Here is a 26,855-nt window from a genome sequence, read left to right as displayed (position 1 = left end):
GCCTAGCCTATATGAGGGTTGGATAGGTTAGGTAGGGTAACCTACCCGTGGCTAGGGGGTAAATCTAAGTTTATGGGTCCAAATTCACTGCTGCTTTGCATTTACTTGTTTAAGCTTTCTTCAATTTCAATTTCTTCTTTCAACAGATCTGCTAAAAAATGAGTAGTTTTTCTGCTTACAGAAGCAGATATTGTAGAAAATCATGCAAATAGTGTACCCTAGTTATCGAGGAGTTATGGAGTTCCATTTGACAACGTCTGTGTGAGAGAGAGAGAGAGAGAGAGAGAGAGAGAGAGAGAGAGAGAGAGAGTGTAATTGCTGTATGGATTATTAATGACTGAATTGGTTGTTGGTAGGTTCTGGGCTGTCTGCTGGTGCTGTTGATTGTTAGAGTTCTGTGTTTTTAGTGAGTTTTCAGTAAGTCTTTGGTGAGAGCTGGTGATAGTTAGTAGTGTGGGAAGCAGTTCTTTGAAGGCACTGGGAGTTAGTTGAGTTCTGTGTGTTATTGATTTGTTATTTGGTTGTTGTTAAGTTAGTGTTGTTTGCTTAGAGTTGTCGTGCCTGTGCTGTTGTGATTTTTGTTGTGTAGTGCTCTTTTGTTGTGTTTGTTGAGTTTTGTTGTTATGTGTGAGGTTGTGGTTGTGTTTCTTGGTTGGTTGCTGTGTTGTTGGGTTGTGGTTGTGTTCCTTGGTTGTTTGCTGTGTTATTGAGTTGTAGTTGTGTTCCTTTTTTGTTGAGTTGTAGTTGTGTTCCTTTTTTGTTGTTGTGTTGTTGTGGTCCTTGGTTGTTGAATTGTTGGTTGTAGTCCTTGGTTGTTGTGTTGTTGTTGTTGTTGTTATTGGGTTGTAGTTCTTGGTTGTTGTTGTTCTTATCTCTGTGACCTTAACCAGCGGACAGCACAGTATTGCCCGGAGTAACTAAATGATTGGTAAGTACATATGTTTTGAGAGTTTTTTTGTTTTATGTTTTGTGTATGCTGTAGTGTGTAGAGGAAAGTGTGACTGGGGTGGATTTGGCAGCTAGAGTGATTAGGTTAATGTGGGGGGGACGGGGGGAGATATTGCCAGCTTGTTTTTCAGCTTGTGATCCCGCCACATAGTGTGCCCACAACTGCATTGGTGGAGTGAGCGTTTAGGAACCAGGAACCAAGGAGGAATCTGACATGGGCTTTTGCTCATCAGCAGCCACCTTTTGAAAAATCTGAAAAAATGAGGCTGCCGCAGAATACTGGTTTAGATCTACCTCAATGAGTAGTGTATCTGCTTACAGAAGCAAAGATTTATGATTTTCTCAAAATTCTACAGATACGTATCCTTACCGACATGCTTTTGTTTATTTATGTTCCCGCATTATTGCCTTTGTTTTTTTTACAATCTCTGCTTCTGTAAGCAGAGAAACTTCATTTTCTCATTGTTTTCCACAATTCAATAAATATTTGATAAATCTGTGTGCTGATATCAACTTTACATAATGCAGTGAATTTATTAACTTAATGTAATGCAGCGACTTTGGACCCCTAAACTGTAGGATTACTGGCTAGGGTAGGTTACCCTAGGTAGATAGACCTTTGTAGCCTACTGGGTGATTTTATCATAATTAGGCAAATGGATTTGGCATCCTAAATCTAGGATCAAGCTAATTTATATATTCTTTGGTAGTCTTGCAGAACGATGGGACTACCTCCAAATGGAAATTAAGTCCATTGTCTCCTATGTTTAGTGTTACTTAGGGGTGCCTGGTCAGGGCACAGCACCCTAAGTGATCAGTGCACATAAGCAAAATATAATTTATGCAGCCTCCTATTGCTTGATGAGTACCCAGTACAACACAGTGTGGTACTTATCAGTTCATAGCAACTGCATTAACATGCTCATTGATACCAAAACATGATAAGCCATAATCTGTTGACCATTCTTGAGGGTACATAGCAGGGGACAGAATTAGACAGTCATTTAGTCCTCACAAGAACAGTCTAAACTAGACAGGTGAAGAGTCAGACAGATGTAAGAGAGAACTATAATTACAAAAAATTTATTATTTGAAAATCACTCGACTCATTTAAAACATACAAAACCAGTTCGTTTACTTTAGTGTCATTGTTGTGAGGCAAAGGGTTGACAGACAGGTGATTCCTATACGTATATACATTTTCAGATGCCACACTGTGAACCAACATGGATCCTCGTGTCACTGTGAATTTTGTGTGCCAGCGTTGCACGCAGCCCATTCATTTGGATGCAGGCTTCTCCCATCTCAACGAACACACGCTTGCTGAACTTGCTTGTGAGTCAATGTTTGTGTATAGTTGTTATCTGTATGATATTATTGTTAATTATTACAACCAAAAAAAAAAATTGCTGTATTTGCTGGGGTGTAAGATGTGCCCTTGCACAAGACACACCCCATTTTACAAGTATATTTTGTGCTGAAAACAATTTTAGTATGTTTCATCACATATTTATTGATTTTATTCAAGTAACATAACTTACTGTAATAATTAGGCTTGTTTTTCAATGTTTTATTTTTAGCAAGAATTTTTGTGCCTACCCAGTATGCTTGCCATAGGTTAAACTCAGTCTCCCATCCATAATATGGCTACATTGAATGCAGGGTAGTTTTTTGGTACATTTGAAAATAAAAAAGTGTCTAATGTGCTGGTAAATACGGTAATCATTTTTTGTACACGGACAACATTTTAATTCAAAAGTATTTGTTTATCTCTCTCAGTACCAATATACCAGGGCATCGATGCCGACTTTGATCCGTCAGATGAAACTCTGGACAAGTTTGTCCCTCCTCTCCGCCTGTCGGATTCAGGCCATCACAACCACGGATTTATGCTAGTCGGCGAATCGTATGACACAGAGAAAACTCAGCCTTTGAAGGTGAGGCATTGCTGTGTTTTCACTCGTTTCTTTATTCAGGTGGTCTGTAAGGGAGGTTTGGTAGGCTGTAGAAAAGGTTCATTGCAACAACTTTTGGTCCCCAGACTTATTGCTCTTTGTCTTGTACTTTTGATTCATTCTCTTTGGTTTCCTCAAACCTAGCCTATGATTTGTCTAGATTTGCGTTGCCCTTATTTTTTTACGGTTTTTGAATAAAAATTTCCTGTCATCCCAGTTGGCAGGTTAAACAGCTGTTGAATAGTAATGGTAACATATTTTTCCAGGTGAAATGACCTATATTTATAACGTTCCATCATTTACTCTGCTGTGTAGGTGGCTAATCTTATCCTGTTTTATAGAATAGGCCTAATTATGGTAATAGGACAGCTTGTTATCTTTGCCTAGCCTGTCCGCTGATTTGCCGAAGGTTAGGTCTGGATATCTGGATGAAATCATAGTTATTAGTCAGGAGATTTTAATTGACATCCTGAGTATGCTACCTTATTTGTTTATAATTCAAGGTTTGTAAGTAGACATCCACTAAATTTATCTCTTTCCTTAGTGACAAGCTAATTTTGGCAGCCTTTTTGAATGGTGAATTGTAGTTATTAAAAGCTTTTTGTATTTATAATGCTATTATGTCTGTAAAATTTAGCCAAACTCAAATACAGTTTACGCAAGTACAAATACCACAAGGAACTTGTTATACTGTTTGCTTTGCCAGTATTTCAGGAACTGTTATCCAATCTTGAAACCCCAAAATTGAATGAAAAATTGAAATTATGTCAAAAAGAGTTGTTTTTAAGCACTAACTTTGTACTAGATAGAATGATAGCATCCAGATATTTGGAGAAAATGTTAAGGTAATGTGATGGCATTGAACTAAACCTTTCATCCCATTTATCTTGAAAAGAATAAGCATTACCTCATTTCCTTCAGGTTGTCACTGGCTTGTACGATCTGGTCAGCTCAAACAGCGACATAGACCACCCGCTCTGCGAGGAATGTACAGACGCACTTCTGGACATGATGGACACGACTTTGTCTCGAACACAGAAGCAGGCACAGATGTCTCAGCAGCTTCTGGTGTCACTGAACAAGATGCCAGACGAAGACGTCACGGCTTTGGAGAACGAACTCAAGAGTGTACGAAGCAGTGGATTGTGTTTGTTTGTTGTTGACAGTTAGAATAGTTTGTCGAGCACAGTAGTAGTCGCCTAAACACAAAATTTCAAAGATACAATCCTTTGTGAGGAATATTTGGTATGTATAAACTTTGCTTTTTGTATTTCACTGTCACTAAACTTCCCTGTAGGGGCTAGGTGCTGTTTGCACAACTCAAGCAGTGCACGGTAGGCATTACTTGAGGTTCTTTGCATTGACCCTTTGGCCCAAGCTGTAGCCCCTTTCATTCTTTTTACTATACCTTCATTCATATTCTCTTTCTTCCATCTGACTTGCCATCCTCCCCCAACAATTTTATCATAGTGCAACTGCGAGGTCTCCCTCTTGTTACACCTGTCAAACCTTTTTGTTCTCGGTTTACCTTTTAGTGCACAGTGCTATATGGCATAGGGTATCTACAATGCTGGATGCTTAGACTTATCTTTGTTCAATTTACAAAGTACGGCTTGGAACAGTGATGGATTGTATGTAGAGGACTATAGTATTGTATTCATCTTTTTGATTTCATGGTTTTTTTGCTTGTATTTATTTTTAATGGATAATTATATATTGTTCTGTAGCTTTGATGAAGTTTGTTGAACTCGATTTTTTCTTTTCTGTTCTTCAATTCACTGCTCATGTTCCTAGGAGAAGTCAAAATGATTATAGCAGGCATTTTAGTTTGTTCAGTATTTTCATACAATCAACTTACCTGTCAGATATATACATAGCTAAGACTCCGTCGTCCCCGACAGAAATTCAAATTTCGCGCCACTCGCTACAGGTAGGTCAGGTGATCTACCGGCCTGCCCTGGCGGCAGGACTAGGAACCATTCCCGTTTTCTACTCATATATTTTCTGTCGCCGGTGGTATCAACTATCGTTGCTGCCACCTCTCTTGACTGGAATTCGCTTTTCTAGACAATTGATCATCTTTTTGTGGACTTTTGGTGACGTACCTGGATCGTTTGTTTGGCATTCGCTAACTGTGGACCTGGAATTTGGACTTGCTTTTGATTTTTCTTCAGAATGTCTGATTCAAGTGTGTGTGAGAATGTGTGTGAATGTAGGCTGCAAGGTGAGGATACCGAAAGCTTCGGTTGATCCTCACACTGTATGTCGCAAATGTAGGGGTTTTGATTGTTCTATTTCTAACACCTGTCATGAGTGTGAGAGGTTGAATGTTGAGGAATGGAAGACTCTAACTTCTTACTTGAAGAAGTTAGAAAGGGATAGAGTCAGAAGGGCTGCATCTAAGATTGCGGGTAGTAGTACAAGGCCTATTGAGCCTTTGGATAATTCTAACTCTTCTCTTAATTATGATTCTGTATCAGGACCCTCACTGGCCTTACATTCAGATTCGGCCTCGGAAATTGCTGAACTGAAGGCTACTCTTCACAGGATGAGATCCAAAATGGCTACCATGAAAGGTAAGGACTGTGAAAGTGATTTAGTGAAGTGAGTGTCCCAGTGTTGTGGAGGGGGCGTCTGACCGTCTCTGCGACGCTCCCAGGCCTAGACCTCTTCCAAGCTCCCAAGCCCAGAGGAGAAGGAAAGTCGAAAGCCGTACGGAGGTTGTGGAGAATTCCCCCCGGTCAGGCGTCCTTCAGCAGGTGCTGTATATAGACAGCCTGCTCAGGACCGCTATCCCGAAAAAAAAAAGCGTCCTCAGAGAGTGCTTCTCTTCGTCCGCTTCTCCCTCTCCTAAACGAGGGTGGAAGGATTCGGACTTGTCCAGGCCCCTGAAAAGGCACTGGAGAGATCCTGTTTTGGATTCAAGCCCAGAACGCTTTTCGGAAGAAGCGCCTCCTTCTATCAAGAAGGCGAAGAGGCTTTTGACGTCCCATGATGTGGGCAACACGCCTTCGAGGTCTCCCTCTCCCGTTCAAGAAGACGCAGGAGAGGCTTCCAAGAGGATCATTTTGGCGGTGCAGGAACAGCTATCCGCCTTAGTAGGAGTCCTTTCGAAGGATCCTCCTCGTAAGAAAGACGTCAGACTGCCGGTCAAGAAGACTCGTCTTCCTTCTCCCACCAGGAGTGAGGCTCCTGTGAGACGTGAGTCTTTTGAGAACTCAGATAGAGACTCGTGGGACGATTTTGATTCGCCAGGCAAACGCGTCGCGCCAGCCAAGCGCGAGGCGTCCTACAGACGAGAAGCGTCCTCTAGGATTAGAGAGTCAGACAAGCGAGAAACGCATTACAGACGAGAGGATTCTCCCAGATGGGATACGTCTGCCAGACCAGCAGCTTCAGCCGAGCGGCGGAGGGTTACCACATAACCAGGCGTGAGAGGTTAACAACCAGGCGTGGAGGATCAGCCAAGCGCGAGGCTCCAGACAAGCATCTGTCACGCAAGGATGTGGCACCAGGAAGACGCGAGACTTCAACCAGGCGCGAGGCGTCAGTCAGGCGCGAGAGTTTTGAGAGGCGCGAGGCACCAGTCAGGCGCGAGGGCGCAGCCAAGCGCGAGGAGTCAGTCAGGCGCGAGACGACCAGCCAAGCGCGAGGATCCTGCCAGACGCGAGGCGCCAGCCAAAGCGCGAGGAGTCAGCCAGGCGCGAGACGCCAGCCAAGCGCGAGGCGCCAGCCAGGCGCGAGGCGCCAGCCAGGCGCGAGGCGCCAGCCAGGCGCGAGGCTCCAGCCAAGCGCGAAGAGCCAGCCAAGTACGAAGAGCCAGCCAAGCATAGGAGCTCTTTACACTCTCTTAGCCCCTCTCCTATTAGGAGTTTGTCTCCAGTAGAGAGAGTTTTTGGACAGGAAGACCAGGAACGGGAAGTGGCCTCTCCTGCTGATCCGATTTTGGAAGAGGACTCAGAGGACGAGTCTCACGGTAAAGAAGGACTGTCGAACTACAAAGTTTTGACAGCTCTCCTTCTCCAGGAATACGGAGATGCATTGATCCCTGCCGCTCCTCCTTCGCCTCGTTCACTTTTTTCATGCTCGAAGACACCGAAATCGTCGGCTTTCTTGAAGATGAGACCGACGATTTCTATGAAGAGAGCTCTGCAATCGCTGGATAGCTGGATGCTAACTAAGAAAGAGCTAGTAAGGACAGTCTTTTGCATGCCTCCCCCTAGACTTACGGGCAAGAGAGGGATTTGGTACCAGACTGGGGGAGAAGGGGAGAATATGGGTCTCACTCTTCCAGCTTCAGCTGAAGCTGACTTTTCCAGTCTGGTAGATGCATCCAGGAGACATAGCCTTCACACGGCTAAGATTACTTGGGGTCTTTCAGAGTTGGATCATCTCCTCAAGGGACTTTTTCACATTCTAGAAGTCTTTAACTTCCTAGATTGGTCCCTTGGGGTGATCCAAGAAGGCTCATGCCCCTGAAGGGCTAGAACCGGATGTACTCCTGGCAATTTTGTCATGTATTGACAAGGCGGTGCAAGACGGCTCAGGGGAAGTTTCTTCCTTATTTGGAGCAGGTCTCTTGAAGAAGAGATCTGTTTTTGTTTTTAGCGCTTTCTTGACGAAAGCAGTATCACATTCGCAAAGAGCAGCTTTGTTATTCGCCCCTAGGTCTGATTTCTGTTCCCGTCACAGTTGGTGAGGGGATATTTCCCGATCTCTGACGGAGAAAGCGACTCAGGATCTTCTCCTGCAATCGTCCAGGAAGAAGAGACCAGTGATGGTGGGAGAAAAGAAAGTGGGGTCTACTCCTGTTCGGCCCTTTCGAGGAGGCCCTCCCAATAGAGTTACCGCTCTAAAAGGAAAACGACCGAGAAGAGAGGTCGAGCCTCGTTCCGCCCCTTTAAAAAGGGGAAAGTGAAGTGGCGCTCCTCCAAACACCAGTAGGTGCCAGGCTCCGGGGATTTGCGGAAGCCTGGACTCGCATCGACACAGACGCTTTGGTCGATGTCGGTTCTTCAGAAGGGATATCTCATTCCTTTCCTGGACAATCCTCCCTGACGTCAACTCCGAGGGAATTGTCCGCCAATTACAAGGACCCTGTGTTGAAAGATACTCTTCAACAAATGGTGGATCAGATGTGGGACAAGAGAGCTATAGAACGTGCTGGATCAAAGCTCCCCAGGGTTTTACAATCGTCTTTTCTTGGTTGCGAAAGCCTCGGGGGGCTGGAGACCAGTTCTGGATGTCAGCGCTCTGAACAAGTTTGTTTGTCAAAAAACAGAAGTTCTCCATGGAAACCTCTGCTTCAGTCCTGGCGGCTCTTCGCCAAGGGGATTGGATGGTGTCTCTGGATCTCCAGGACGCCTATTTTCCACGTCCCGATCCATCCTTCGTCGAAGAAGTACCTCCGTTTCATGACGGGGGGAAGGATCTTCCAATTCAGAGCCTTGTGTTTCGGCCTGTCCCTACGGCGCCTCAGGTTTCACGAACCGTTTTGAAAAATGTGGCGAGATGGCTTCATCTGAAAGGAATCAGTATATCTCTATACCTAGACGACTGGCTTATCAGAGCAAAGTCAGAGAAACAGTGTTTGGAGGACCTGACTGTGACGCTAAACCTGATAAAGACATTAGGATACTCGTGAACCTCGAGAAGTCCCAACTGATCCCCAGCCAGAACTTGGTCTATCTGGGGATTCGGATGGATCTCGGGGTTTTCGAGTATTTCCTTCTCAAGAGAGACTAGCGAGAGGTTTAGAAAAAGTCTCTCTCTTCCTAAGGAAGGAACGGACTTCGGCTGAGGGAATGGTTGAGCCTGTTAGGGACCCTTTCCTCGCTCGAACAGTTCTTTCATCTAGGAAGACTTCATCTCCGTCCTCTTCAGTTCTTCCTCAGAAGTTCGTGAACATGAAGACAGGACTCCTCTCGGACAGTTTTCCCCATTCCAGATCTGATAAAACGACATCTAGAATGGTGGTTACTCCACTGAAGGGAAAACAAGGGTACTTCCCTGGAAATACAGAGCCCAAAACCTTGTATTGTTTTCCGACGCGTCGGAAAAAAGGTTGGGGAGCAACTTTGGGAAAGAGAGAAGTGTCAGGCACTTGGAATGCTCTTCAAGTGTCCTGGCACATAAACTGCAAAGAGCTGCTGGCTGTACACCTAGCTCTAAAGAGCTTCGAAACCGTTAGTATGCAACAAAATAGTAACAAGTGAATGCGGACAATACAACCGCTCCTGGCATACATTCGGAAGCAAGGAGGTACTCACTCGTATGCCCTTTACGAACTCGCAATGAGAACTGCTGTGTGGACATCGCAAAGGAACATCTCTCTCTTGACGAGGTTCGTGGCAGGGAGTAAGGAACGTAAGAGCGGACAGGCTGAGCAGGAGGTAACCAGGTCCTTCATACCGAGTGACCCTCCACTCAGACGTTTGCCTCAAAGCTCTGGTCTCTTTGGGGAACTCCTCATGTCGACTCTTTGCCACGTTCCTCTCGAGGAGACTGGAAGTCTTCTGTTTCAGTAGTAGAAGATCCCAGAGCTCTAGCAGTAGACGCCTTCCTGCTAGATTGGTCTCAGGTAGACGTTTACGCATTTCCCCCATTCAAGATTCTGGGCAAGTACTCAGGAAGTTTGTGACTTCAAAGGGACAAGAATGACCCTGATAGCCCCCTTTTGGCCAGCTCAAGAGTGGTTCCCAGAGGTACTGGAGTGGATAGTAGACTTCCCCAGATCCCTTCCACAAAGGAGGGATCTTCTCAGACAACCACACTCGAGAGGTTTCATCAAAACCTCCCCGCTCTCGCTCTGACTGCCTTTCGACTACGAAAGACTTGTCAGAGCGAGAGGCTTTTCTAGTAAAGCAGCAAGCTCGATCGCGAGAGCCCGGAGAACTTCCACTATCCGGGTTTACCAATCCAAGTGGGAAGTTTTTAGAAGGTGGTGTAAGTCAAAGAAGTTGTCCTCCTCCAGTACCTCTGTAACAGAAATAGCTGATTTTCTGTTATTTCTGAGAGAAGAATCGCAGCTCTCCGTAGCCACGATAAAGGGCTATAGAAGTATGCTATCGGCCCCGTCTTTAGGAATAGAGGCCTAGATTTGGAAAACGATAAAGGATCTGCATGATCTTGATTAGGTCGTTTGAGACCAAGAAGTCTAGAATTACTTCTCCCCCTAACTGGAATCTAGACGTAGTGCTGAAGTTCTTGGCTTCAGAGAGATTTGAACCCTTACATTTGGCCTCGTTTGCGTGATATAACGAGAAAATGTTTATTCCTTTTGTCACTAGCGACGGCAAAAAGGGTTAGTGAACTGCACCGCCCCTTAGTGACAAAGTCGGGTTCAATATAGATTCAGCCATCTGTTCCATTCAAGGAATTATTCTTGGCGAAGAATGAAAAATCCTTTGAATCCCTGGCGAGAAAACTTCTGAGGTAAAAGGATTATCGTGGGTCTCGTCGGCAGGGAACCGGAGAGGTCTCTTTGCCCAGTAAGGGCGTTAAAGTTTTACTTACGAAAAAAGGAACAGTTGGGAGGTTCTAGACAGGTCTTTTGGTGCTCAGTGAAGGATCCATCAAGACCTATGTCTAAGAATGCCTTAGCCTTTTTGTCAGGAACGTAATTACGGACGCTCATAAGGCTTGCCACGGATGATTCTTTAAAACTCCTGAGAGTAAGAGCTCATGAAGTGAGAGCAGTGGCGACGTCTCTCTTTTCAGAGAAAATATGTCGCTGAAGAATATCTTGGAAGCGACATATGGAGATGTAATTTCTGTGTTTGCTGCTCACTATTTGAAGGACTTTGTCCGTGTGTGACCTATGAAAAATGTTTTTCCTTAGGTCCTTTTGTGTCTGCGGGGCACAAATCCTTGGGTGTACAGGGAGTGACAACAATCCTTTAAATTTTTTTTTTTTTACTTAAGTCTAATAGATATGTTCTAGACTTTCTGCTGAACAAGTGCAGTTGCCGTACAAGCGGCCAGTCACTTCAGTTCAGTAAGGAACTCTTGTGATATCTTGTAATAGATAAAATTTTTTTTGAAATTATTGTGTGCGTGTGCATTGTGGTTTGAGTTACGGTTGTTGCGAAGAGTTGGGGAATAACTCGGAGCAATTTTTAATACTAACATGGTGGTTAGGATCAGGTGGTCGGGATTGGTTGTGTGCTCCTTACATAAGGGTGTTGTCATGTAAGTGGATCAGCACCCATTGACAAAGTCCTTTCAGGCTCTGCCGAGTAAGTGGATAAGACCCCTTCGGCAGACCCACAAGAATTCTTGGCCATAGATCACATATCTCGCTAAAGTTTCTTGAGGTGATGCAGACTACGGGGAAAACACCCACGAAGTCTACCACCTATCAGGTAGGAACCAAGGTTTTTATTTTATACCTACAACAGATGTGTTTACCTGTCTATTCCAGTAGTAGCTGTCTCTTACCCTCCACTGAAGGGTGCCAATCAGCTATGTATATATCTGACAGGTAAGTTGATTGTATGAAAATGATATGTTATAATACAATAAAGTTTCATACATACTTACCTGGCAGATATATACGATTAGGGCCCACCCAGCCTCCCCGCAAGGAGGACAGGTGGAAGAGAAAATATATGAGTAGAAAACGGGAATGGTTCCTAGTCCTGCCGCCCAGGGCAGGCCGGTAGATCACCTGACCTACCTGTAGCGAGTGGCGCGAAATTTGAATTTCTGTCGGGGACGACGGAGTCTTAGCTATGTATATATCTGCCAGGTAAGTATGTATGAAACTTTATGTATTATTAAACAAAATATCATGTTTATGAATTATGCTCACTATAATTATCTTTACAAGTACTACTGTAGTAATAATATTGTCATCTAACACAAATACAAACTTTTTAATCTTACGAGTTCCAAACTTCATCTTATGTAGGTTTTCGAATTCAGACTGTCCACTAACCTCTTACTGGAATCACCACCTTCCTTTTTTCTGTGGCAGAATTGTGCTTTAGGCATCTTATGCCTCCTACGTTTATGTTATCGCCTTTCTAGGGGACGACATTGTCTGTGGTGAGTCTGAAAATAGAAAAATGTGCTTCAGATAATTTGTGTTTCCCTGATGGTTTCAAATTCATGAAATTTGATGCCTGCCGGGTATGGCTGTCATATTTGGAAGGTACCTTTCACATCCAATGCCCATGCAGACCTCAGGGGACTCCCTGTTTGAAAAGCATTCTTTTGGATTGGTCCTATTCCCTGGTTATGTGAACCCTTCGCTATTTGTAGGAATAATGGTAGTTTTATCTCAGTACGGAAGAATAGATTATCTCAGAAGGGGAGAAAGTGACGGCACTGCAGTATTTCGATGAAGATATGAAGGACTGGTTAAGTTACTCTTCACTATTTGTAGCATTTAAGACAATACTTTTATCTTGTGTGTGGAAGGATTGGTTATCCCAAAGGATAGACAGGTCAGTATTTCAAGGAGATAATGGATAAAAGAATAGAAAATAAATACCTCCTTTATTTTTGTGATCTACTCTCTCCAAAGTAAACGCTTATATTATCCTTTACAGCTTGAGTTGGAGGAGGGAGCGCCTGCTTGTTGAACTGGCCGAGACCCAGAAGGAACAGGAAGTCGTGATGACCGTCTTGGAGAAGCATGAGGAGGAGAAGGCGAGGTTGCAGGACGAAGAGGAACGGTATTGGCGGGAGTACTGTTCTCACAAATACCAACTCACGCAGATGGAGGACGAAAACAGGAGGTAGAGTGTTCGATTTTTTGTGTGAAAGTTTTTCTCTGTCGGTTCCTCTTATGATAATACTCTGTAGTTACTGTAACAATGCATTAACATCTGTAACCCTCTTAAGGTGATTGTTTAAAAATGTATACAGTATGTGAATGTAATAGTACGTCCTCGACTTACATTGCCACCGACTTGCGATGATTCAATCTTATGGTACTTATTCAGCACTGTAACTTGATTTTGCATCAAGTTATGGCACTGTAAGCGCCATTGATGGTACTAACAGCAAGAGTAGGTATCAAGTTAACTGTGCTTACAGTGTTATAACTTGATGCAACTTCAAGTTACGGCCTATAAGTGACGTTAGAGCACCAATAACTGCGAAAAACCGACTCACAATGGGAATGAATTTATGGTGTGGCACTGGAATGGATTCCCCGCCGTAAGTCAAGGAAGACACCTGTATTTCTATATAGTGTTTGAAAGATGACACAAAACTACTCGATTTCTCAATGATAGTCCTGATTTTCTTTATCATATTATACTTCATTCTTATCAAGTTGCAATTCTACCATCAAATCAAATTTCTTGTCTTCCTCTGTATCTTTTTAGCTTAGTGATTTTTTGCTATTAGTAAATTGAAATTAGCAGGACAAAGGTCTCTTGGAAGGTCCAGGAAATCAGGGATAAATAAGTGATTAGATGGAGACCTAGACTAATGTGCGAGGTGGAAGAGAGCAGAAATAAACTCGTAACACTTAGTATGTCGTTGTAAAAAGTATAACGTGGAATTGTAGCTAAGGCCGTTCCAGACATAAGCGAAGGTTTTAGTCTGAAACTTTGTTTTAAAGCAGAAATTTTTCCTTCCCAGCTTAAAGAACCAACTACAGTACACTCAGAACCAGTTGGAACGACTGAAGAAGACCAATGTCTTCAACACAACATTCCATATCTGGTACTCTGGTCACTTTGGAACGATCAACAACCTCCGGCTCGGTCGTCTGCCAACGGCACCCGTCACGTGGCCAGAGATCAATGCTGCTTGGGGCCAGACTGTGCTTCTTCTTGCTTCGCTCGCAAGGAAAATTGGACTAAAGTTCTCCAAGTATAGGCTTGTGCCTTTTGGGAATCACTCGTATATTGAGGTTTGTATCTTGGATGCCACGGGTTTGATTTGGTACTTTTGAAACGATGTGGTGATGCAGTGCAGTGCTACCATAAAACTGTCCTTCTTGTATTTGAATAAATTTTTATTGATTTTTTAATTAAGTGAGATCTTTCTGTATTACCATCTACCTTCACTTACTGCCTGTGAGCACATACATATTCATTGGACGCTTGAATTCAAAGTCAGTAGCCCCTGTTGACTTGTTCCTTATGAATAGTTCTTCATCTTCTGAATAATAATAATAATGATAATTTGTTTGAAGTTATTTGAGATTTCTGAAGTGGATTTTCTAAGGTAACAAGGTTTATGTGCAATTCTTAACAACAAACTAAAAAAATCTTGATAGTTGAGAATCAGTTTCCATAACTCTGAAGGGGATAATGTCACTTCCATTTTCCTCTCCGCAGGTGATCGGAGAAAACCGTGAACTCCCGCTGTACGGATCTGGAGGCTTCAGGTTCCTCTGGGACACCAAATTCGATGCCGGGATGGTGGCCTTCCTAGAGTGTGTCGCAGAGTTCCAGCAGCACGTCGAAGCCCAGGGAGGACAGTCGGCGAAGTTCTGTCTCCCGTACCGCATCAACAAACACTTCATAGAGGATCCGACGTCTAACAATTCCATGTCGATCAAGTGAGTCTGGTGTTAATGGGTCCTGGTTTGTTAGTTTTGAGGTTGTGTGATCTTTCGAGATTTGAATTTGCAGGTTATGTATCTTGGTTTATGGGAAAATTGTCAAAATGTGAAGGTTTAGAAGTGTACTGTTGTAATTTTATCCACACAGTGGATCCCCACCGATTTGTGGCTCTGGATTCGCGGCTTCACCAACTTGCTGATTCTTCTGTGGAACATAAATCCACATTGTTGGTGAAAAATGCGCTTATTTGCAGTATTTTCCATAGAGAGATATTCACTAATTACTGTATTTTTATATCATATTTGTGATTAAATGCATTTTGATAATTTGTGTGTGTGTGTTTGAACAATTAGAATAGGCAGCCATAGGTGTTTTAGAGGGGTGTCAAGCATTCATGTATTTTAGCTATTTGGAGGTATTGTGGTATGTATCCCCTGGTATTTGCCAGGAAGGTTATACAAGGCTGTAATCAATACCCAATTGACCTTTTTGCTGTGGTTGTTGATGGCTTTTGTTGATGTTGCTTACTGTAACAGTTATTTCAGCTTTCCTACTATATTTTGCACAGGGCCATACTGAGGTAAAAAATGCACATGTTGATATGAATTATGACAGTCATGAACACTCCATAAATGAGTTTGTCCCCATAGGAGGGTAGTGCCATCACTACACCTCATGCAGTGCACTGCAGGCATTACGTAATATTCTTTGTAAGCGTCCCTTCGACCCCTAGCTGCAACCCCTTTCATTCCTGTGACTGTACCTCCGTTCATATTCTCTTTCGTCCATCTTACTTTCCACCCTCTCCTAACAATTGTTTCTCAGTGCTTCAACTGCGAGGTTTTCCTCCTGTTACACCTTTCAAACCTTTCAACTATCAGTTTCTCTGTCAGTGCTGATTGACTTTGTTGGTCCCAGTAGGACCAAAATTATGCTTCATTCCAGTCCTTATATGAGTTGTTTGTTTGTTTGTATGGTGCTTTTACGTTGCACGGAACCAGTGGTTATTCTGCAACGGGACCAACAGCTTTACGTGACTTCCGAACCACGTCAAGAGTGAACTTCTATCACCAGAAATACACATCTCTCGCTCCTCAATGGAATGGCTGAGAATCGAACCCACGACCACCGAGGTGGGAAGCCAACACCATACCAACCACAAAATTATGCTTTATTCCAGTCCATATATGAGTTGGTGTGAAACCAGAGGAGGAAAGTACAGTATCTTGATTTTTATCACCTGTAAATGTTCAGGAACAAGATTGACTATAAAATGGGAGGCTGTGTTGTAGAGCTGTCCAGTTTCTGTAAACAGGACTCTGCTCCCTGTTCTTTACCTTGACCCCCTCTTACTTATTCCTAGTGAACCCCATATTCTTTGGAAGCTTGAATTTCAAGTCAATGGCCCCTTTGGTGGGCTTATTCCATATGAATAGGTTTAGTTTTCTGAGTCAGAATAATAATAATTTAGTTCTTGTGTAAGAACAAAACCACTGGTCCTGCCTTAAAAAAACAATAAATAGTAATGATTTCTTTTTGAATTGGAGGTGAAAATTTGAATAAGGTACATATAAATAAACAGTCTAAAGGTGTTCTTTGCACCTTCCTAAATTGGCTGTCCAGAATCTTGGAATTTTTCTGCATTGGCAAGTGTTTTGATCGAGTCAGTCCTGTGATTGAGGCACCAGTTTGAATGACTAGTCTAATCAGTGGGGAATTGAGAGTTCTTGTTGATTAGACACCTGTTATGTTAATGTTATTATGTAGCCAATGGCTTATTATTACAGACTCTGGTACTATATTTCTTAAGCTCAGTATTTAGCAAGTTAATGATGCTGTTCACAAACTGTGACTACCTGATCTTTTACAGTCTTACAGTAAATGTGGTTCCTGTTTTTGGTTACAGCAAAAAACCTTTCGTATCTTAAAAGGCATTGCTGTCTCTGTTATAGAAGTTACCTTACAGTAATAGTATAATATTAAAAATAATAATAATGATAATAATCTTTTCCAGGATGCAGTTCAATAGCGAAGAACAGTGGACGAAAGCCCTGAAATTTTTACTCACGAACCTCAAGTGGGGTTTAACGTGGGTTTCCTCCGCCCTTTTCTCCAGCTCCCAGGGCGAGAACTAAGATCACGACGGGAGATTTCGTGAAGGAGGGCAATGTTATCGTTGTGCTGTGCAATCTTGAACATTAGGCCAGTAGTACCTTGGAGGGACCTCTGAGAAAGCTCGTATTGATGACGGGAAGTGTAATTGTCAATCCATGTAATCATAAACACTCAGGCCATTCATTGCCAAATCACCCTGAACAACAGACTAAGCTGACAGAGAACTGTTATGCCTGTTAGACTGGTATTGGTATGATCAAAGATGTATATAGTGTTGTAATTATGGTTGGTACATAACCAACACAAATATTTTTTATTTACATCATAAGTAAGTTATGTAACTGTTTCCTACTTTCTAAGTGCGTACAAGGATATTTCCTTCTTCGTTTTGGAACCATGATGCTAAGTTCGGTTGCTGGTGTATCCAGTAAATTTGTTTGAATTTCTTAAACATGGTTTGAATTGTGGTAATGCGAAATGCATTTTCCCTCATACTGTACAGAATTCTGTTGCTGATTTTGACATTAGTACAGTACGGAACTTTTATATGTGATATACGTGTAAGGCAAACATGTTTTGTTTGTAAATAAATGTTTATACAAGTTTAATATGTTGTGTTTTTCATTGTCACTTACTTATTATAAGTAAGAAAGTACTTACAGTTGCTTTAGAGTGTGGGAACTGGTATCGGGTTAAGAACTTGGTAAGACTTGACAGAAGGAAAGGTTTTTGGATGTTACGTATGAAGGCTGAAGATGAGCTTGTGCCAGCTGTGTATGTAGATAATTTATGGATGGAGGAGATTATATATTTGTGATGCTGAGGACATGATTAGAAATTGGAGGAAATATTGACGGTAATGTATCCTGGAATATATTGAAGCATTGTTAAACATTTATTCTTCGTGGCCAATCTAGAAGTCTTTCATTTCGGGGGCTCTTAGGATTATCATATATGTATGTAATATGTACACACATCTATATCAATACTTATTTGCACACACACATATAATTATTGTTGTTGTACAGTTGTTTTTGTTGAAGTAATCATGAAGTAAGCAAAGTTTTGTGACTGATGAATCTGCCACTGACTGTGTGGTACAATTATTTCAAGAACAAAATATGTTTCATTTAACCCTTGATTTCTAGCAACACTGGGTTATAGGAAGTGTCATCAAAGTCATGATTTACTGTTTTGTATGTCTGTTACGTGTTTAAGTTGCAGAGTATTAAGTAATGTATATTTGTTCCAATATGTAATACAAACCTGAGGTCCTTTAACAATTGGAATGTAATCAGCTACAGCTGGAACCGGTCGTAAGCTTTGAACAAGGAGGTTCGATAGTTAACTGCTTGTCCGATAGTCGGGTGTCCCGGCCGACTGGGAGGTGAAGCTTCACTTTGCTTTCGGCTGCCATTGGTGTCAGACGTGTTGTTCACTGCTCTGCCCGCTGTGTTGTATGTTGAGGATTCTTCATACTATCGTGAAGCATTTTTCCTGTACTTTCCCTTTTTCTGAGTGCCTGAGTTGGAAATACGTGAGTACTTGATTTATTTTGTTATTGTGCTCGTGGATTGTGATTAACATGGATTCCCGCGAGCCGGTGAGACCCCCCGTCATCCGCAGATTGTGCCCTGGCGAGGAGGGCCGTAAGTGTGGGGCATTTAGGTCTCTATTGGAGGTCGACCCTCATGATTTGTGCACTCGGTGTCGAGGGCGTGAGTGCTTTCGCACCAAGCCATGTGATACTTGTTTTGTTCATGAAACTTACCCAGCAGATATATTTATAGCTGTATTTCTCCGAAGTCCGACAGAATTTCAAAACTCCCGGCACACGCAGTGGTCGGCCAGGTGGTTAGTACCCATTCCCGCCGCTGGGAGGCGGGTGTCAGGAACCATTCCCATTTTCTATTCAGATTTTTTCTGTCGCCGGTGTTGATAACATCTGTTTTCAACACCTCCGTCTAGGATTTTCGAAACTTCTCTGTTACTTGAGTATCCTGTTTGTTTTTTGGTTATCGAACGTGGATTGTGACTAGGCATACGCTGATAGTGGATTGGATTTGAATTTGGTTTGGTTTTTTCCTTTAACTAAGATGTCTGGGACTAGTTTATCTAGCACCAGAGTGTGTTGTATGGAAGGTTGTAAGGTGAGGCTACCGAAAGGTTCGGTAGACCCACACACAATATGTAATAATTGTAGAGAGCATACGTGTGTTATAGATGACTGTTGTAAGGAGTGTGAATGTCTGTCTGATTCGGGTTGGAAGGCTTATGAATCCTATGTGCGGAAATTGGAGCGTGATAGGATACGGAGATCTTCCTCCAGGAGTGTATCAGTCAGTAGAAGTAAGGGTAGTAAGGTTTCTCCTACTATACATTCAGTAGTTGGTACACCTAAATCTGTTGTGCCTTCGGGCCCTGAAAATGTTGTGCCTTCGGGCCCTGAAAAATCAGTGGAAGACAATGCCCTTTCTACGATTCTGGAATCAATACGAAACCTAGAATCTAAAGTGCTCGCTTTGGTGGGTAAAAGCATTATTAGTGAACAAAAGTGCAGTGAAAGTGCCCCCAGTGTTGTGGAGGGGGCGTCAGATCGGCCCTATAATGCCTCTAGGCCTGGACCTCTGTCAAACTTCCAAGCCCAGGAAGACGGACATGTCGAAAGCCGCAGGAGGGTTACGGGGAACCCCCACCGATCTGGCGTCCCTTCGGCAGAACCTGTAGACGATCCCCAGGCTGCCAAAGAGTGTGCGAGTGCGCGTATCCTCCGCGAGTGCTTTTCGTCCTAGAGGCGTCCTCCCCTAACAGGAGTTGGGAGATGAGAAGACGCTCACGTCCTCTGAAAAGAGCTATGACGTTAAATGTCACACAGGCGGCTATCGTCAGTAGTCTCTCAGAGGGGGGCGCAGAGTCTCTTTGCGCTGCTTCTTCGTTACGGGCTTCGTCTCGAGACTTGGATTACTCTCCACCGCAAAAAAGATCGAAAACTCAAGGTGTCACACAGGCGGCCAGAGTCTTCGATCGCAGGGAAGAAGACGCTTCACGTCATTTTTCTCCTGTTGGTTTGCGGTCTTCACCGGAGAGTTTTGCTGCATGGACTCCTCAAAGGAGAATTATGATGTCATCTGACGAGGACGCCTTGGAGCGCCCTAGTCGTTCTAAGAATAGAACTAGAACGGGTCTTGTGAGAAGGGATAGGGCTTCCCCTCGCCCCTCGCCTTCTCATAGGATCAGTTTTTCTCCTGAAAAAGAATCTTCTACTACAAAGAGTGTTATCAGGTCGATGCAACAACAACTTGCTTCGTTGCTGGCTGAGAGATAATCAGAAATTCGTCCGAGAAGAAAAGATGATAAATTACCGATTAAAAGATCTAAGAGGTCTCCCGCACAGGTGGACCGATCGTCTCTTTCGCCTGTGAGTACTCATTCTAGATTTTGTACGTCTCACCTGCAGTTGGAGAAAGAGCATGAAAAACTTCCTACGAGGAATTTTGAGATCGAAAGGAAGAAATTTCGCCCAGACTCTCGAGGCTCGCTTTATCCAAGAACGGACGATCCTATGGTTGCGAAACGAGGCCGTCTACAGTCTGAGAAACTCGACGCTCCTAGTTCGGCTTGGAAGGAGCGGGGTGTTCACAGGGACGCCTATTTAGACAAGCGGTACGCTCGGACAGACGTTGAGCGTGACGCTCACCTGGACGCCAGGCGTGGCGCTCGGATGGACGCCGAGCGTGACGCTCACCTGGACGCCAAGCGTGGCGCTCGGCTGGACGCCAAGCTTGACGCTCGGCTGGACGCCAAGCTTGACGCTCGGACGGATGCCAAGCGAGACGTTCTAACGGACGCTTTGTTGCATATCCATCAGGTATCACAACAAGGTATTAGTATGGAACCTCAACTGCAATCGGCTTTTCGAAGAGACTCCCATCGAGAGAATGAGCAAGAATTTGGTACCGCTTTATCTGAATCTTTAGATATTAATATTCAGAATGCTCCTTGCACGTCAAAACAACGATCTTCATTAAAGGTCGGAGTGAAAGGACTTGTACCACCAGCTTCGGGAGTCCCCTTGGTCACTCCTATAGATGAGGAAGGATTAAGTAATATTTCAGAAGAAACGGAAGAGGATCAACCTGCTGTGTCAGATTCTTCCGATTATCAAGTTTTGGTTCGATTGCTTCGGGATTCATTTGGAGAAGAGTTTCAACCCGCAGCACCTCGGTCGCCTCCTTCTCAGTTTTCGTTGTCAAAAACAAATAAGACTCTTGGATTTGTTAAAATGACAAAGTCTCTTTCAACTAAGAGAGCTTTTAAGAAGGTGCAAGATTGGATGGAGTCTAGAAAAGCTCAAGGAAAGTTTTCCTTTGCCCAGCCTCCTTCAAGACTTTGCGGCAAGGCTGGGATCTGGTATGATACAGGTGAGGATGTCGGGTTAAGGGCTCCCGCATCGGCTCAAGGTGACTTTTCCAGTCTGGTTGACGCACCAAGAAGGTCTCTTCTTTCGTCAGCTAAAATAACATGGACACTGGCGGAGATAGACCACCATCTGAAAGGTCTTTTTCGGACAATTGAAGTATTTAATTTCATAGACTGGTGTTTGGGGCTGCTTGACACTAAGTCTCGTAGTCAAGACTCAATTAGCTTGGGGGAGCTATCCAGTGTTCTCGCTTGTATGGATAAGGCCGTCAGAGATGGTTCAGAGGAATTGGCTTCACATTTTTGTGCAGGGCTCCTGAAAAAGAGAGCTATCTACTGTAAATTTACTACCAAAGCAGTGTCTCCAACACAGAAGGCAGATTTGCTTTTCGCCCCTCTTTCTGACCATTTTTTGTTTCTTCCCCCAGGCTATGATTAAAGATGTAGCTGGAAGTCTACAGGAAAAAGCTACTCAGGATCTCTTAGCACAATCTTCTAGACGTCCTGCGGTTCCTTCGACTTCAACACGAACCCAGTTTTCTAAGAAAATAAAGCCCTTTCGAGGTGGAGCATCCTCTAGACCTTCTCCTAGAGGAAGAGGACTCTCTAGAGGCAGAGCTCAGTCTAAGTCCAGAGGTAAAAAATGAGGAGGGAGTCCTTCAGTCGCCAGTAGGTGCAGGCTTCATTTATTTGCAGAAGCTTGGAAGAAGATAGAGGCAGACAGCTGGTCGCTCAACGTCTTCGAGCGAGGATACAAAATACCTTTCCTGAAGCCTCCTCCATTGTGCACAACACCTATAGATCTATCACCCTCTTACCATGGAGAAAAACAACAGATCTTGTACGATCTGATAGAACAAATACTCGAGAAGAAAGCAATAGAACAAGTCGAGGACATTCAGTCCCCGGGTTTCTACAACAGTCGGGAGGCGTGCGGCCAGTTTTAGATGTGAGCGTCTAAAACCTTTTTATAGAGAGACAGACGTTCAAGATGGAGACACCTCAGTCAGTGCTTGCGGCCTTAAGACAAAACGATTGGTTGGTATCACTGGACCTGCAAGACGCATATTTCCATGTCCCGATACATCTCCGATCGAAGAAATGCCTGTGTTTTGTCATGAAGGGAAGAGTTTTCCAATTCAGAGCTCTTTGCTTCGGTCTGAGTACGGCACCAATGATTTTCACAATTCTAATGAAGAATGTGGCGAGGTGGCTTCATCTTGCAAACATAAGGATCTCTCTATATCTAGACGACTGGCTCATTCGAGCATCGTCGAAAGAAAGGTGTCTGAAGGACCTTCAATCAACCTTAACTCTAGCAAAGTCCCTGGGACTTCTAGTGAATTTCGAAAAAGTCGCAGCTGATCCCCACACAGTCCATCGTGTATCTGGGGATTCAGATGGATTCAGTGGCTTTTCGAGCTTTTCCGTCCCAGGGACGTCAACAGCAAGGATTAGAAAAAATATCAGTCTTCTTAAGGAAAGAATCATGCTCGGTGAAGGAATGGATGAGTCTGCTGGGCACCATTTCCTCGCTTGGAGAAGTTTGTTTCCGTTGGGGAGACTACATCTCAGACCTCTCCAGTTTTTCCTGAAGGAGAATTGGAAGGACAAAGAAAATTTGGAGACAATTTTGAGGATCCCGAAGGAGGTAAAGGATCACCTAAAGTGGTGGCTCGATCCTGTGAAACTTTCGGAAGGAACATCCCTCAAACTTCAGAGCCCCGACCTAGTGTTGTTCTCCGACGCGTCCACCACCGGGTGGGGAGCTACATTAGGGAGGGAGGAAGTGTCAGGCACCTGGAGAGGGGAACAGGTGTTCTGGCACATAAATCTCAAAGAACTGGCGGCCATATACTTGGCACTTCAGTTTTTCAAAGAAAAAGTCTCAAACAAGATAGTTCAGATAAATTCAGACAATACCACAGCTCTGTCATACATAAAAAAACAAGGAGGGACTCACTCGCGATCATTGTTCAACCTAGCGAGAGAGATCTTGTTATGGGCGAGAACTCAGAAAGTAACAATGCTAACGAGGTTTCGTTGCAGGCGTGGAGAACGTCCGGGGGATCTCCTCAGTCGGCAAGGTCAACTGCTGTCGACCGAGTGGACTCTGCATCAGGATGTGTGTCGAGAGCTGTGGAAGTTATGGGACGTCCTCTAGTGGACGTCTTTGCAACAGCGAGAACAAAGAGGCTTCCTTTGTATTGCTCCCCCGTGCTCGACCCGGGAGCCAAAATAGCAATAGAGCACTTTCTTTGGGACTGGACAGGGATGGATCTTTACGCCTTTCCCCGTTCAAGATTCTGGAGAAGTAATGAAGAAGTTTGCAATGTCAGAAGGGACGAGATTGACGTTAATCGCTCTTTTACTGGCCAGCAAAGGAGTGGGTTCACAGAGGCCATGACCTTTGTAGTAGACTTCCCGAGGACATTGCCCATGAGGACAGATCTACTCAAACCCCAACCCCACTTCGAGAGATACACGGAAACCTCCCCGCTCTGAGTCTGACTGCATTCAGACTATCAAAAAGTTGGTCAGAGCGAGGGGTTTTTCTAGACCGGTTGCAAAAGCAATCGCCAATGCGAGAAGAGCTTCCACGCTTGGAGTCTATCAATCGAAGTGGGCTTCGTTTAGGAGCTGGTGCAGAAGAACACGCATTTCCTCTACCACGACCTCTGTGAGCCAAATAGCGGACTTTTTGCTCTACTTGAGAAACGACCTAAAGCTTGCAGCTCAACAATCAAAGGCTACAGAAGTATGTTATCTGTAGTCTTTAGACATAGAGGAATTGATTTGGCAAATAATAAGGATATCCACGATCTTTTGAGGTCTTTCGAGACTATAAAGATTCCTCAACCTAAGTACCATCATGAATTTGGATGTAGTACTTAAATTCCTAATGTCAAATCGGTTTGAACCCCTTCAGAATGCCTCATTAAGGGATCTTACTAAGAAAACTATTTTCCAAACGACTCTGGCGACGGCGAAGAGGGTTAGTGAAATTCAAGCCTTTAGCAAGCATATTGGTTTTAGAGGACATAATGCTGTTTGCTCATTAAGTCCTACGTTTTCTTTTAGCGAAAAAATGAAAATCCGTCTATCCCTTGGCCCAAAAGTTTTGAGTTGTTCCGACACGGCATACAAACCTTCGGTCCTTTTACAATAGGAAGGTACTAGCGGCAGCTGGATAGGTCGTAAGCTTTCGAACAAGGGGTTCGGTAGTTAACTGCTTGTCCGACAGGCGCGCGCGCGCGACTGGGAGGTAAACAAATCACTTTTGCTTTCGGCCTCGCAGTGGATGGACGTGTGTGTTCGACGCTCTCTGCCCGCTTCTCGTCGTTTGCTTTCTGAGCACCGTAACTCCGGGGAGTGTGATGCCGCCACCATGGGTTTGCCGTGCTGCCACGACCGGACTTCATGTGCCCGAAGAGCTCGCCCCTGGACCTCCCACCGGTACCTAGGACGTCTGTGCCGCTGGTTCGCCCATCTGGACCACCCACACAGTCTGCCGTACCTGCCGTGACCAACCGCTGCTGTCCCTTACCTGCCCGGTCTGTCTCCGTTCCTGTGGATGCTCGACATGTGATGTTGGTTCCGTTCCTGGCGACCGCCTGCTCCCGATTGCTGGTCTGTTCGCAGTGGACAGGTACGTACCGGGCCCTGTTGCTTCGGCAACAGCAGCCCCGGCTCCGTCCTGGATGACAGATCTGACGTCGGTCCTGAGGAGGTTGACGAAGAAGAAGAAGAAGAGGAGGAAGGGGTGTCGTCGTCGTCTTCATCGTCTTCTCGTCGTCGTCGTCGTCTGCCGCCTCTCCCCTTCTTCTTCTAAGGCTCCCCCGCCGAAGAAGAAGAAGAAGGTCGCCTCCCCCCCCCCCTAAGAAGTCTCCTTCGGGAACTTCTAAGGGCCCGTCTCGCTCTGGTGAGACGGGGGGTTCTTCCGCTGGTCGCCCTGCTCCTTCGGGAGCAGGACCCGTCTCTTCTCCCGCAAGGAAGAAGACTACGGGGACCAGAGGGGTGCCGGCTAACACCGGCACTTCTTCCATCCTGCTGTCAGTGGTTCGGCCACAGCCAGCAGGGTCCGGCTCGGCCGCGTCGTTCGCAGAGAGGTACCGAGTGTACGGTCGCCTACCAGCGACCGTGCAGCCAGGAACCAGACCTCTGAGTCCGCTCAGCGTCAGGTTCACGGCACGGAGCGGAAGACTGGTGACAGCCGCTCACGCGACTCTCACCAGGCCAGCTCTCGCTCTCGCGGCGAGCAGCTGGCTACCCGGGCGGACGTGACGGTCCATGACCGGCCACGGGCTGAGGCTGGGAAGAGGTCCCCCCCGTTCGCCGGCACCAGCCACGGCTGGTACCAGCGAACTGACGCACCGTGAGGATACGCACCGGTCTCACCGTGACAGTGGAGCTCGCCGGTCGCCTGACCGTCGCTCACAGAGAGCGATCGGGTACGGCGACCAGCACCAGCTCCTCTGACACACGAGACCGGGGCCGCTGTTTCTCGGTCCAGCCGTTCTCCACAGCGAGACGCTCGACTAGGTCTGCAGCTCGATCGCCACCGCGGGTTGGCGTCGCCTGCAGTCCTCCAAGCCCGCTGGTTCTACCAGCGAGCGAGGAGAGAGCGTCAGGTCTTAACCTCTCCCATACCTTCAACCTCCTCGGGTTACACCGTGGGAGGGGCGAGGTATTGAGGAGTGATCGTGAGGGGTGCGCCCCTCAGGATCCCGCCACGTCGTCGTACGCACCAGGCTCGGTCCTCGGACCAGCCAGGTCGTACGCACAGGTGGTTGGAGGAGACCGAGAGGGCGGGCTGTCGCTGCTCCTCTCCTTGAGGGAGGAGGGTCTCGGGAGGTGCTCCTGTTTGAGGGGACTGGACGGTCAGACTCCGCAGATGCAGTCACGGGTCCTGAGATCCAGAGGAACTTTGCCGAGGTTATTGCGCTGATTCGTCAGCACAACGACTCGGGGAAGGATCGCCGCTCCCACCATCCGAGCCCACGTCCCGGCTCGAGTCGTTCTGGGGCCCGAAGAGGGAACCCAGACCGACGGTGGGTTTGCCGCGTTCGGAGCTTGCGGACTCAGTGCTGGACCAGGTTGAATCGCTTGTCTCCGGACAAGACGGTTCGCTCAAGTTCTGGCAGGTCGAGCAGGCTGCTTCCACCTCCTCTGCTACGACAGCGGCGGTTTTACGTGCCATCTGAAGACCCGATGCCGCCCAAACAGGTGAACCCGGAGTTAGCTAGGCTGACTCCGGGTGTGTCTCTGCAACAGCTCCCTGTCCGAGAACCTGTGGTTCTCGCAGCAAGAGGCACTCGGCCTGGAATCTACCGCCATGGCAGCTTTCCAGGCAGTCTCCTGGCTAGATCTTGTGGTCCCTCACAGTATCTAAGGTCGCAGCCAACTCCGGGGTGGGGGAATTTCTCCCGAAGATGACTCGGCCTTCAGGAGAATTTGCCAGTATGGGGGGAAGAGCCATCTCCTTCCTTGCCCACCAGACGGTGAACCTGTGGGCCAACCTGGTTCTCCGACGAAGGGACGCTGTCCTTACTCGGGTTTCCAGGGCGGCCGGGCGTGAAGCGGCGTTGGGACTTCGCAACGGACCTTTACGGAGTTCCACGTCTCTCTTCCCAGGAGAGATGGTGGACGCTGCGGTGGACAGACGGCGCACTGACGACAGTGACCGTCTGGTTCACCAGGCAGTCTCGAAGGCTTCTGGGCAACCTCGGACTGCGGCCAAGTCTAAGAGCTCGGCTAGCGCTTCCTCGGCGGCTAAGACGGTTGCTGCGTCGAAGCCCCGGGGAATGACTCTGTCTTCTTCGACTTCTGGCAAGGGGAGCCGTAACCAGCCCTCCTCCCAGCCTCCTCATCCCGTGGAGGCTCTGGGAAG

At 45.7% G+C, this 26,855-nt stretch overlaps 1 protein-coding gene across 1 annotated transcript in view; it reads left to right on the top strand.

Annotated features, from left to right (window-relative positions):
• The window catches only part of LOC135204878 (beclin-1-like protein), an 18,574-nt gene extending 1,420 nt beyond the window's left edge, over nucleotides 1-17,154 (top strand). Inside the window, exons 2-9 of the mRNA XM_064235107.1 lie at nucleotides 2,155-2,283; nucleotides 2,728-2,885; nucleotides 3,825-4,031; nucleotides 4,511-4,524; nucleotides 12,473-12,646; nucleotides 13,500-13,773; nucleotides 14,204-14,427; nucleotides 16,446-17,154. Of these exons, the coding sequence (XP_064091177.1) occupies nucleotides 2,175-2,283; nucleotides 2,728-2,885; nucleotides 3,825-4,031; nucleotides 4,511-4,524; nucleotides 12,473-12,646; nucleotides 13,500-13,773; nucleotides 14,204-14,427; nucleotides 16,446-16,566 (1,281 nt within the window). The 5' untranslated portion in view covers nucleotides 2,155-2,174 and the 3' untranslated portion in view covers nucleotides 16,567-17,154. The remainder of the gene's footprint in view (nucleotides 1-2,154; nucleotides 2,284-2,727; nucleotides 2,886-3,824; nucleotides 4,032-4,510; nucleotides 4,525-12,472; nucleotides 12,647-13,499; nucleotides 13,774-14,203; nucleotides 14,428-16,445) is intronic.
• Nucleotides 17,155-26,855: the final 9,701 nt, after the last annotated feature.

Source organism: Macrobrachium nipponense, chromosome 47, assembly GCF_015104395.2.
Source record: "Macrobrachium nipponense isolate FS-2020 chromosome 47, ASM1510439v2, whole genome shotgun sequence".
Classification (NCBI taxonomy): Eukaryota; Metazoa; Arthropoda; class Malacostraca; order Decapoda; family Palaemonidae; genus Macrobrachium; species Macrobrachium nipponense.
The sequence above is the reverse complement of the archived record's forward strand: the minus strand, read 5'-3'. Positions and strand labels throughout refer to the sequence as shown.